Source organism: Dysidea avara, chromosome 7, assembly GCF_963678975.1.
Source record: "Dysidea avara chromosome 7, odDysAvar1.4, whole genome shotgun sequence".
NCBI classification, from domain to species: domain Eukaryota; kingdom Metazoa; phylum Porifera; class Demospongiae; order Dictyoceratida; family Dysideidae; genus Dysidea; species Dysidea avara.
In genome coordinates this window covers 38,591,106-38,604,262 of record NC_089278.1, presented here as the reverse complement: position 1 = coordinate 38,604,262, position 13,157 = coordinate 38,591,106, and the positions used below count along the sequence as shown (strand labels likewise).

General features: G+C 37.9%; 2 protein-coding genes across 2 annotated transcripts in view; one reads left to right on the top strand and one right to left on the bottom strand.

The window, feature by feature from the left end:
• The window catches only part of LOC136261017 (meiosis 1 arrest protein-like), a 20,850-nt gene extending 17,774 nt beyond the window's left edge, over nt 1-3,076 (bottom strand). The window contains exons 1-3 of the mRNA XM_066054983.1: nt 2,926-3,076; nt 2,722-2,879; nt 2,561-2,666 (exon numbers count right to left, since the gene is read on the bottom strand). Of these exons, the coding sequence (XP_065911055.1) occupies nt 2,561-2,666; nt 2,722-2,879; nt 2,926-3,010 (349 nt within the window). The 5' untranslated portion in view covers nt 3,011-3,076. The remainder of the gene's footprint in view (nt 1-2,560; nt 2,667-2,721; nt 2,880-2,925) is intronic.
• Nucleotides 2,949-13,157, top strand: LOC136261022 (vesicle transport protein GOT1B-like). Its single transcript, XM_066054988.1, has 5 exons — nt 2,949-3,100; nt 3,357-3,448; nt 7,906-8,084; nt 8,134-8,215; nt 13,002-13,157. Exons 1-5 carry the CDS (start codon nt 3,076-3,078, stop codon nt 13,041-13,043), a joined length of 420 nt encoding a protein of 139 aa, XP_065911060.1. The 5' UTR covers nt 2,949-3,075; the 3' UTR covers nt 13,044-13,157.

The following is a 13,157-nucleotide window of genomic DNA, read 5'->3' as shown; positions in this document are numbered from 1 at the left end:
TCAGTACTGTCATGCTACCCACTAGTTATCATCCTGGCCCACAGTCGTAATTTAGGAATCTCATATTTTTCATTGTGCTTTCTCTTAAGTGACTGAAATGTAGAATCAATCTCATCCTACTTGGCTTGTCTTTTTGATATGGGACATACTCTGCTTTTTGCGCTTTGATGAGTTTGATTCACACCATGGCATTACCTCTTTGTCTTTCTTGAGCGACTTATGCATGGTATTGAGGTCTTCTTTAGAGCATAGCCAACTTTTTTTTGGATGACTTTCCTTCAAAATACCTAAGATTAAAATCCAGATTATCTGGTACTTGGTTACCAAACTTGTCTATTAGCAACACTTTAATGCCAGTAATTGATGAAAACTTTTCTGTAAAATTGTGTACTTGTCGGGTGACTTGCTGGCTACTCTTTCCAGATTTTATGATTTTCACAGAATAGCAATATGAGTGAACAGAACTGTTGGACACCTAATAATAATTAGACAAGTCGTCTGTTACCTATATAATAACTTATTTACAATACACAATCTTAAGTCTGTAGGTGGTACCAGATGACCCACTAACTAAAAGGTACCTATATGTGATTGACTCTCCCACTATATACTGTACATAGCCATTTTAATGGACACATTTTAAATCACTTTTCTGAACACTATAGAACCTAACAAACACAAAAGGGCTTATTAGGATGGCAAATTTCAAGCATGCCAGACAATTCAATCAGGCAATTAGGGGCATTAGTGGCCACCAATTAAACCAATTCATGTCATATGGTCCCATCTTTAGAGTAGTCTCGTGTCCAGCTGGGCTTGCGCTAATGTGCACAAACACTGTCTGGTGACAATGCTCGAGTTTCTTGGGCCCGGAAGTGCAATCCAGCCAAAATATTGGCTGGCCAATCAGAATCGAGGAGTTTTTTAATCGTATTAAAACATTGAAATACCATTCCAAAATGGCTAGGAATAAAATAAAACTCAAAATAGGGTGTTTACTTAGTGCAATTTCTTCATTTATCATATTAGTAGAGGATAGCGTATCATTTCTGGTGAAACATCAAGTCACGATTCACAAGGTGATACCGGAAAAACAACTTGACAACATACGTCTTGAATAGTCTAGGAGAGTAACTTCTAATAAACGGCTTTAAATAGTCTGCTTTTTCATCTACTTCCAATACATTCATGCGATTGTGCAACTCCTCGATTCTGATTGGCCAGCCAATATTTTGGCTGGATCGCACTTCCAGGCCCAAGAAACTCGAGCATTGTCACGGTGTTTACGCATTAGTGCAAGTCTGGCTGGGCACGAGACTATCTCTAGAGTACTACATACCAGCATATCAATCTAATCAGAAACTTACTTCACGATGAACTTCACTGCTAGTATCCACTGTGATGTCTGTAGTGGTATCACCATATCGGTGCACAGCGTTATTATGAGGAGACAGCTGAAGGTGAGATAAATAATGGCGGCCTTATGGCACCATCTCTACCAACAATGTTAACCTGTACTGCCACCTGAGTTGGCTTTTGTACGATATTCAGATCCTGCCATTCATCCAAAAACTCACTCCAAAAAGTCACGCATACGTTTTAGCCACGTGACGATTACCGTACAAAAATTGCAAGAAGTGCTTAAACCGCTGTAGGAGTCAACTGAGTAGCTAGGAGTCAGCACATGCAAATCCTTCTGGGGCAGGACTAGTAACCCACAGGAGGCTGTACCATAGGAGGTGAAGGTGTGGGCACACCTGGATGTGTGAGGCATGGACAGTTGACATTTACTTCCCCAGTTACCCATTGATGTTACAGCTGGGTGGGACAGTTGACACCAGGCCACCAGGTACCCAATTAAATAGCTGGGTAAAGTGGAGTAATGTGAGTAAAGTTTCTTGCTCAAGGAGACAATAACACCAATTCGGCATAACCGACAGGGCCACCCACAGGGGGGGCAACTGGGGCATTTTGCCCCAGCCTGAAAGGAACCCCAGGAGGCCCCCTTGATTACCTGTTTAAAAGATTGATATACTCTAATAGAGCAGTCAGATATAAATACTCTAATAGAGCAGTCACAGTACTCTTCAGCGGAGCAGTGTAACAAGCTTATAGATAGGGAGATATATGGTTTTTGAGTGGTAGTTATTGTCATTGTCAGCAGGCTGTGACCTTTTTTTTTTTTTGGTCTTCAACTTATAGCTTGGGTGAAGTTGTGATTCAGAATGGAAACCTCCTTGCCTCTGGGGCCCCACTTTAACTCTGCCCTGGGCCCCTTAATTTCTCTGGGCGGCCCTGATAACCGAGCATCAAACCATTAATTACCAGGCCAATGCTCTAGCCATTTGGCTAAGCTGCCTCTCTCTCTCTCTCTCTCTCTCACACACACACACACACACACACACACACACACACACACACACACACACACACACACACACACACACACACACACACACACACACACACACACACACACACACACACACACACACACACACACACACACACACACACACACACACACACACACACACACACACAAAGAGGGTATTATTACTTCTAGAGCTAACTGGTAATGTAGATGAACACAGAACCTTCAGCTCTCTCAATGCTCCTAACAATTTCACGCGGTTACCATTGATAGATTGTAATGGGTAGAGTGCCTGTGGATGTATCACTTGACTAGCAATATAAACAGTCCATCCACTGCTATTTCACCTCAGGATACAGTCCCAGTGTAATCAGACTGAACAAGGGGATCCTAACCGAGCCGGTTAAATTACACGCCAACATTAGAGTATCTGTTAGCGCCTGGACCATATTCAGGCACGTCCCCGAGTCCATTGGCGGTCGAAAATCTACCAACACTGCTCGAGCTGTGGAAAAGGCTTAATACACTATCTCTAGACAACACGTAGTCACCTGGTTGACGGGAGAAAGCCTTTCTCTGCAACTGAACCTCATCAATCACCTGATTCATCTTTCCCGCTGTAATCACGTGATACATGTTTGTATTCTAATGAATTAGTTTACACAAAGAAGACGTACTCCTTGAACCCTTGACTATTGACGATGTTGGACTTGACAGATATGCAAAGTAAGTAGCACACTCCGTACACAACCGGGACTGAACACGCAACAGATTTGATCGCCACAAATACATAAATTGCATGAGATCAGACAAGTTACCCTAGTGTATCAGGCTGTGTATATACGAGCAATGTTAGTGAGTTAATATTTTATTGTATTAGAGTGTTAGCTCAGCTTATATACCCAGGGGGAAACCCCAAATGGTGCTAAATACAAGTAATGCATAAGCTAGCTAGTATTGACTTTGATGTGGTTTGTTGCAGAAATAGGGGTGGGGCTGACAGGATTTGGAGCAGTGTTCATATTTCTAGGAGTGATGCTGTTCTTTGATCGAGGATTACTTGCCATGGGAAATGTGAGTTGACGTGTGGTAATTAACACAACGAAACCTTACAATGGGCAACCTAGCTATAGGGAGTGAAAATTGTGTCCTTAATAGTGAAGTGGTCTTATTAATGAGGTCATGAAGTACACCTTAGTTATGTTTGAGGACCTACTTGACATGGTCACTATAATGAGGTGGTCAGTGTTGGGAGTAACGTGTTACATAATATTATTACTTTTGTAGTAACTAAGTAATATAACGAAATACGCTATAAAACAGGTAATATAACTCAAGTTACTTTACTTACAAATGTAATGCGTTACCTAAGTAATACAGTTACTGTAATGAGTCTAATATTACGTAATATTATTACTACAAGCAACGAAGTTACTAATCTCGTTAGTTAGCCTCTGAGTAACGCCTAGCCACAACGAAGTAACGAAGCCTACTGAATGAAGCTTATTCACCAGCTTCTTACTTATAACCAAGATTTACACATTGTCCAACAACACAATCATGTCACGTGATAAAGTGGTAGTTCCACATGTGACAGCTTAAGGCTGTGGACACAAAGTAATATAATATGTAATATTATTATAGTTACTTTATTTTATCGGTAATATGTAACTGTAACTAAATAGTTCAGTTGCAAGTAATATGTAATATGTAACTAGTTACTTTTACAAAGTAACTTGCCCAACACTGGAGGTGGTCTTATTAATGATGTGCAATATACCTGAAACAGTATCTTACAGCTGTGTAGTCACTGATACAATACAATGCATGATATGGTACATCTTTCTAAAAGTGCTATTAGATGTGTGGACTGCTAATAAATTTTCATTGCTAAGTAGCAGCTATTAGTACATCACACTGTTATATAACAAGTTTTAAAAGCGTTCGGGAAGCAATAATTATAGTGTTGATTTCTGGTTAATATGAGAAAGTGCGAACCCACAAATGTCACCAATAACTTTTATGGGTAGGATTGTGCTTTGGTACTATACATCCTGCTAAGCAGAAATAATTCCATAGAAGTGTCCACCTGGTACCATTTGGTACAGTTGGGATATCCTAGGCAAGATCTTCCAAAAATTATAGTGACCATGTCAAGTAGGTCCCAAACATAGCTAAGGTGTATTTCATGACCTCATTAATAAGACCACCTCATCATAGTGACCATGTCAAGTAGGTCCCAAACATAGCTAAGGTGTACTTCATGACCTCATTAATAAGACCACCTCATTATAGTGACCATGTCAAGTAGGTCCCAAACATAGCTAAGGTGTACTTCATGACCTCATTAATAAGACCACCTCATTATAGTGACCATGTCAAGTAGGTCCCAAACATAACTAAGGTGTCCTTCATGACCTCATTAATAAGACCACCTCATTATAGTGACCATGTCAAGTAGGTCCCAAACATAGCTAAGGTGTACTTCATGACCTCATTAATAAGACCACCTCATTATAGTGACCATGTCAAGTAGGTCCCAAACATAACTAAGGTGTCCTTCATGACCTCATTAATAAGACCACCTCATTATAGTGACCATGTCAAGTAGGTCCCAAACATAACTAAGGTGTCCTTCATGACCTCATTAATAAGACCACCTCATTATATTGACCATGTCAAGTAGGTCCCAAACATAACTAAGGTGTACTTCATGACCTCATTAATAAGACCACCTCATTATAGTGACCATGTCAAGTAGGTCCCAAACATAACTAAGGTGTCCTTCATGACCTCATTAATAAGACCACCTCATTATATTGACCATGTCAAGTAGGTCCCAAACATAACTAAGGTGTACTTCATGACCTCATTAATAAGACCACCTCATTATAGTGACCATGTCAAGTAGGTCCCAAACATAGCTAAGGTGTACTTCATGACCTCATTAATAAGACCACCTCATTATAGTGACCATGTCAAGTAGGTCCCAAACATAACTAAGGTGTCCTTCATGACCTCATTAATAAGACCACCTCATTATAGTGACCATGTCAAGTAGGTCCCAAACATAACTAAGGTGTCCTTCATGACCTCATTAATAAGACCACCTCATTATATTGACCATGTCAAGTAGGTCCCAAACATAACTAAGGTGTCCTTCATGACCTCATTAATAAGACCACCTCATTATATTGACCATGTCAAGTAGGTCCCAAACATAACTAAGGTGTCCTTCATGACCTCATTAATAAGACCACCTCATTATATTGACCATGTCAAGTAGGTCCCAAACATAACTAAGGTGTACTTCATGACCTCATTAATAAGACCACCTCATTATAGTGACCATGTCAAGTAGGTCCCAAACATAGCTAAGGTGTACTTCATGACCTCATTAATAAGACCACCTCATTATAGTGACCATGTCAAGTAGGTCCCAAACATAACTAAGGTGTCCTTCATGACCTCATTAATAAGACCACCTCATTATAGTGACCATGTCAAGTAGGTCCCAAACATAACTAAGGTGTCCTTCATGACCTCATTAATAAGACCACCTCATTATAGTGACCATGTCAAGTAGGTCCCAAACATAGCTAAGGTGTACTTCATGACCTCATTAATAAGACCACCTCATTATAGTGACCATGTCAAGTAGGTCCCAAACATAGCTAAGGTGTACTTCATGACCTCATTAATAAGACCACCTCATTATAGTGACCATGTCAAGTAGGTCCCAAACATAGCTAAGGTGTACTTCATGACCTCATTAATAAGACCACCTTATTACAATGACCATGTCAAGTAGATCCACAGATTTATCTTTGTTCTTCTTTATGTCCAATTTCACTACTATGTGGGTGACAATAGTACATCAATGGCTTCACAGCTGCATTGTGTAAGTTACTCATTCACATTCCCTAGTGATACTAGTAGTCATACTGGTGACATATTGTCCATTTTACAAACACCCTTTTAATGATCACTACTTTTTAGCAAGAATGATAACCAATGCACTTTGAGTTTGTGTTTGGAGTAGGGCTGGAACAAAGCTTCAGATACCATTGAGGGTTTTGTAACCTTTGAAGGTAGTTGTACCCATCCAAGGCTTCGTAACCATGGGTACTAGCATGTATAATTAGTCAAAAAGCCATTCCTGGAAGCATGTAACTATCATTGACAAATTTTGGTATATTTGTGGTCTAAGCAGTAACTGTTGTACTAGAGCCTGTACTAATAGCTGCAGCAAAGAGTGAGACCATGCACCCATCGTATCAGTCATTACCAACATGATGTAATCAACAAAGCTTTGAAGCTTTGGTAGCTTTCTTGTAAGAAGCTTCAGAGGTTAAAATATGATCTTCGTTCCAGCCCTAGTACGGAGGTATACTAATTGCTCCAGTAGACAATTGTATGGAGTCAACTGCCACACCATAAAGACATTACAACAAAAGTTAGGATGTTATTGTATATGAAGAAATATTTTCTAAATGTTGATTAGTCCAATGTGTGATTATACAATTATCTCCCAGACTCCTTAGTCTCTCAAATTCGTCACTTTTGTCTTTATCACGCTGAGACATCTTTACACTGTTAAAACATGGTTTCAAATTAAAGGTTTTGATCTAAGAAACAACTTGACGTTTGTTTGAAGTGAACCATGTATTCCAAAGTTATGTAATAGTCGTAATTCTTAATTTATCTGTCTTTGGGGTGTAAATTACTAATGGGCAAGAAGCGTCATGGCTAATATCAGGAGAGCATCGAATCCTATGGACGAGGGAGCAGTAACTCTGTAAACAGCGAAATTCAAACATGGCTGCCATGCACTATTATAAGTAACTTTTGAAATTTCCTAATTAGGATATTATGTAGAGGTGCATGCTCAAGCATGTCATGTTTCCGCTGCAATGAAGAGAAGCTATGGAAACGAAGTTCAGTGGCACAATGGAGGAATAGTACAGGCTTAGCAGAAAAGTATTTCTACAGTCGATTACCATGCAAAATTACTTCACTTGACTATTCCAAGCTTTACCTTTGACTTGATGATCTTCCTATCAAAGCAGCTTTACTACCTTCACACAAGACAATGGAGTAGCAGCTCATTCAGTGTATCCTTGTTGTGTGTAAGAATGATGTAACCAATTATATACATAGTAACACTGGACGCCATGTTTGAATTTCCCCCGTAGTATTAGTAGTGTATGGAGTTACACACTCCTTGTCCATAGGATTTGATGAGCTCCTGATAATACAGATGATCACAATTTTGGAATGAAAACAAAGTTATGTGGTCAAATCTGCAATGGCACTATATCAAAAAATAAATGTCATGAGGAGTATAATTTGTGTGGAAAGTTTCATAATTGTATCGCAAAGTACATATTGTTCACACTACATCACTCTACTAGTGAGTGTACAGTGTTCCAGTCAGATTACTCTCTCCCCACCAGTTGTTGGTGCTACTATGGGTCAATATTGTATTACCTGATATTTACTTGTATTTACTTGATATTTACTCTTCACAGATTTTATTTGTTGCTGGAATTGGTTTCATCATCGGTATGGCACGGACTTACAGTTTCTTTTTCCAACGTCACAAGCTAAAAGGAACTGGTTTCTTCTTTGCTGGTATTACCATAGTTCTCATAGGGTGGCCATTTATTGGAATGCTGGTTGAATCCTATGGATTTTTTTTGTTATTTAGGTAAGTGCTATCAACATATTGGGGGAAATAATGTACATGTATTATACAGGGGAATATTCCCTCATGCTATAAGTTTCCTACGGAGAGCACCAGTGCTTGGACTGATATTAAACCTACCTGGAATTAGTAGAGTAAGTTAATATTGTATACAGGTATTACCTCAGTTATACACCGGTGTTTTGGTGGAATATCATTTAAATTGTTCTGTTAGAGTAGTTCAGTATTACATTAAAGTTGGTTGAATTTACTATAGTGTTTTCATAAACTGATAATTTGGCTTTATGCATGGCCTCAAACTTAGGAACTGTTGATTTTTTAAAGCAAAAATCTTCCTAGCATACCCTTTTAACACAAAAACTTTAGTGATTCAGAAATTACACGTGCTGCAAAGAAAAAAAATGCAGTTTTATTATTAAGTGATTACTTGGGGGAGCAAGTCTCAACGAGGGAGGTGTAATTGGCCTCCCTTGTTTCATTGCTTTTTATTTCTGTGATCTTACTCAAATCTAAAATTTCTGATTTTTTAAACCAGGCGTGCGCCCACCAAAGGCTGGCTGTGGACGCGCGCCTGGTTTACTAAAATTGTTTTCGTAATAGTGTGTGTGTTGGGTGTACCTATCTACCTATTTATGTTTGTCCGTACGTACCCACATGAGCAAAACCGTTGAATAGTAAAAGCAGCTTTTACATAAGAAATAAAAGCAAAGTGAAGGCTGTACTAAATTTCCACACTGGTAAACTTTGCTTTGAGGTGGTTTGTTTTTTGGTGGTCTGAAATATGGGTGTGTTGACTCTCCTCGGACTTTGTGAATTACCTTCCCTTCGGGTTTTACAGGCATTTAACAATTGAGAAACAACAATACTAGCCTCGTAGACTACCAGGAATAGCCTATCCCTTCAAGTTGGGAAGGGGACGTATCCCCTACGTATGCAAACAAAAATGAAGAGCAGCTCTGAGGTTTTGTTGAGAGAATTTGTGGGAAAAAAACACAATAGTCAAACTATAAAACAGTTTAGAAGATACTTCTGTGCGTAATATGTTGTTAAAAGTGGTTTGTTTAACAATCGCTTCCTTAGCAGTGTATAGCAATGTAATTGAAAATTTCATGAATTATGAAATCTGAGAATTACAATAAATTAATTATATATTATTGCACAACCAAATACCTATTGGTTAAAATAATAAAATTGGTTAATTCCAGATGATGCATGGTGCCTGGTTTTTAGAAGTAGCACAACATCAACTTGTTCTTACACCTGTTTAGTACAGTCGAAACGCAACCGTCAAAATACGCTTTATTACACGTATTTAGTTGCACAGCTTGTTTTCCCGCGAAGAAACAAGCGCTTCTTCCGGTAGAACACCGTCTGACTACAAGCGCTTGTAGCTGCCAGATGCAATGCTCTTTCCTGTTTGCACTGGGGGTCACGCAACAACAGGTCCTAGTCTCTCTCACAGCAACCAAATTCGACAGGTGCAGTAAGTTAGCAACGAGCTACAAAGCACTGAACAAAGTTGGTGAGTAATGGCAAGGTGGTTTTGAGGTGTGGGTACAATTTGTTTCAAGCCATATTAGTGTTGCTAATTAATTTGCACAACTAGACAAAAGCCCAAACTTGATAATTATGTTGTAAAAAGTTGTGCACTTTGGCTGCTGTTTACACATACAGTAAGATGACAAATAGCATTTTTGCACACTTTAAATCAACAATTTCTAAAACAATTATCTGGTGGAGACTTCCTGTGCCAGAATACTGCTGCCACTACTCCGAGTTGACCAGAGATGAAAGTTTGTACCATCAAATTCAGCAATAACTTGAAACTGCTTGGGGTACAGCCATCTTCAAGGACTCCATTCTTACTGTGTCCAGGGTAAATCCCGCATAATACTGCTCCTGTCGTGGAGATACACAGAGGCCTGGTCATCCATTACAGTCCTAATCCTGTAATAGTTTCAAAGTACATCAAAGATACAACTGGATGTACTAGCCGTTAGAATGTAGTATTATTAAATGTGAGGTAAATTGATCAAAAGAAAAAAAATCACACTAAAATCTATTGAGGAATGGATAGCTAGCCACAAAGAGAGCTCACAATACCGACCAACTTACCAAGGCCACTTTCATCTATCCAAGTCATTGTTATTTCAGAAGGGCCTTCTAATTCCAAAACGGAGTTATCATGGTACGACACTGCATCTGGTACAATCAGTTTGTTCTGGCAGCTTTTACAAACCAAGGTTACCTGTACAGTACAAACGTCACAAGTACACATGGGTACAATACAGTTTCTTACAGCAGTAATGAAAAAAACTTCCGTGACATTTCCCACATACATACATACATGCTACAAAAGTACATTTCACACCATCAAAATCCAGCAAATACAATTCTCAGCGAATTCAGAGTTTAGAAGACAACAACGCCCATCATACTAAATCAGGGGGTGCTAACAGGAACAAAAGTTTGTAAAGCAGAGACTCATAAAAGAGATACCGCACGACAAGAAAAATTGATGAATCTACATTTCAGTAGCTTTGGTAAATTAAATGTCCTCAAAAATCAAGAAATTGTAGATCTAAACATACTTTTAAAGGTATTTATAATTTAAAATTTCCTGCCTTATGGTAATCATCCATTTCGAGTAACTATCAGTGATTACAAATTCAAAACTTCAAGGAGTTATTTGTATTATTATATTATATATATACAGTGGAACCTCTCTTAACAAACGCCCCGAATTAAGGACACATAATAGAAAAACCTCCCTAATAAGGACAAAAACTTGGTCCCAACAGGTCTGTTTAATACATTTTTTACCTCTGAAGAGGAAAACCTCTATATTACAGCAAAAAAGTGACCAAAAATTCTAGGTCCCAAAATGTCCGTAATAGAGAGGTTACACTGTAGTAGCTCCGTGCAATTATGTACAGTGGTAAAGCACCATTGTAAAACACATTAAAAATGCAACTACAGCTGGTCTAAATAAAGACTGTAAAAAAATTCAGGTTACCGTGGGACAATATTTAAGTCCGCATAACATACAGCAATGTTCTAACTTGCCAATATTTGCTGTAAGCAATGGGAAGCCCTTACCATTGGATGTGAAATCACAAGTTGCTGAATCCAGTTGCACTGCAAGAGTCTGACCTAGTAGAAGACGTTGTAACAGATGATTTATTTTTAATATGTACACCACTGTGTGAAACTAAGATAGCAGTAATGGTTATTATTTTGAAACTACTGTAACACGAAATTTTTGTGGGATAAAGAGATTGTATGGATTTTGCAGGCATCTTATCTACAAAATTTTATCATAGATAATGTAGGGAGATGTCTTTCCCATAGTTTTATGTACAGGCAATCCTTGTTACGAGTCCAGACTATCTCACAAACTCAACTTTATTTCTTCATGAATTATCTTGTTAGTTTCCTTATCACTTTTACATTGGGTGAGTGTTATCACATCATGGTGGCATACAGCCAGTTTGTTTCAAACTTCATCGTTATGCATGGTTCCACAGGTATAGCACCAATATTTTTTTGTGGCACTATTTCTAAGCACCAAGACAAGATATGAGAATTTTTTCAGTATCAACTAAATGATTAAAGATTTATATGAAGATTATATTAGTGTAAACTGAGGCTGATACCGTTGACTACTGAACCCGTAACGGAGATTGTCCATAATGATGTCACTGTTGCGAATCTTTACTTGTACTTGATTTTAGTCCATGTACAAAAGGTGTGGAACAACTGAGACATTTTCACAATTGAGAGATCTATATCTGAACTACAAAAATTTCTTTCAAAAAAGTTACTTTTACATTTTGGCAATCCACAAAAGTTGTTTTAACACCTTATGGCACTGTGGTGTATGGTTTATTGTGTATAACAAGATACTGAATAACAACCTCTTCTATATTAACAGAGTACAAATTCGTTTCACAAATGTATACAGTTTCATACAGCTACTACACGTGTTCCATACAAACCTTATCACTTTCGTTGACTCAGATTTTGTGCACTCTTTTTCGTTTATCCACAGCAAAGTGAAATCGGGAGTAGTAAAATTCTTGTTCAGTTCTAACACTGAAATACTCCCAGCCCACATGTTTCAAGATTAAATAAACGGCATAATTATCTTCATAAATCATCTCTTCAACTGCTTTTATTCGAAAATCTGCCAGAAATTTACTGGTTGAACGCCATTTCTCTCGTCCGCGTGGCCTGTCGAAAATGCCATTTTGAACTTCTTGTAAATTGCACGTGCAACTAAAATCGCCTGTTTTTTGACGGTTGCGTTTCGACTGAGTAAACTCCAATCTTGACATGATACAAAACTTGTAAGGTTGCTCTACATAATATCTGTAGGATATGCCTTGTCATGTTTACAAATATAGTTGCTACTGACTAAGGCTGAAACGAATAGTACGAATATTCGTTACTCGTTCGTTAAGAAATATTCGTATTCGTTAAATATTCGGATAATGTACACATTTAACCTTGAAAACATTTTGACAACTGAAAACTGTCATTTTAAAATATAATTTTTCATCTTAATAATACATGTAAAGGACTTTTCTTTTCTAACATTTAAAGTTTTAGTAGTAATCAAAGTGATTTTGTCCCTTTCAAGCACCTAATTATACAGAAAATTCTTAAAGAATAATTCGTTAATTCATACATTAATTTGAAGAATATTCGAATACCTAAAATTTAATATTCGTTTCATCCCTACTACTGACCCATAACCAAAAATTTCAGAGATGCCACAAAATGTGACCCAGTTGATATCAACAGTTTCTGATGTACATGTGTCAGTGAAATCTGCTAATATTATTCATGTTTGACTACTTGTCATGTACACAACATATTATACACAGTCTTGTATTGTGATGTGTTTCTATTGTGTAGTTGATGGATGCTCTATCAAATGACTCCAACTCCATAGTATAGTCTACTGACTGGTAGTGTAGGGAAGAAATGTAGTCTAGTCAATTTCATTGCAAATAAATTGTACATGACATTATTACTATATTCATAACATCTTATTATAATTTTGTGCAGCAA

Bases quoted from the DNA above. Each gene is read 5' to 3' on its own strand.
- LOC136261022 (XM_066054988.1), top strand. From the start codon at position 3,076: ATGTTGGACTTGACAGATATGCAAA. The intron at 3,101-3,356 runs GTAAGTAGCACA...GGTTTGTTGCAG, and splicing joins GGACTTGACAGATATGCAAA to AAATAGGGGTGGGGCTGACA. The intron at 3,449-7,905 runs GTGAGTTGACGT...TACTCTTCACAG, and splicing joins GATTACTTGCCATGGGAAAT to ATTTTATTTGTTGCTGGAAT.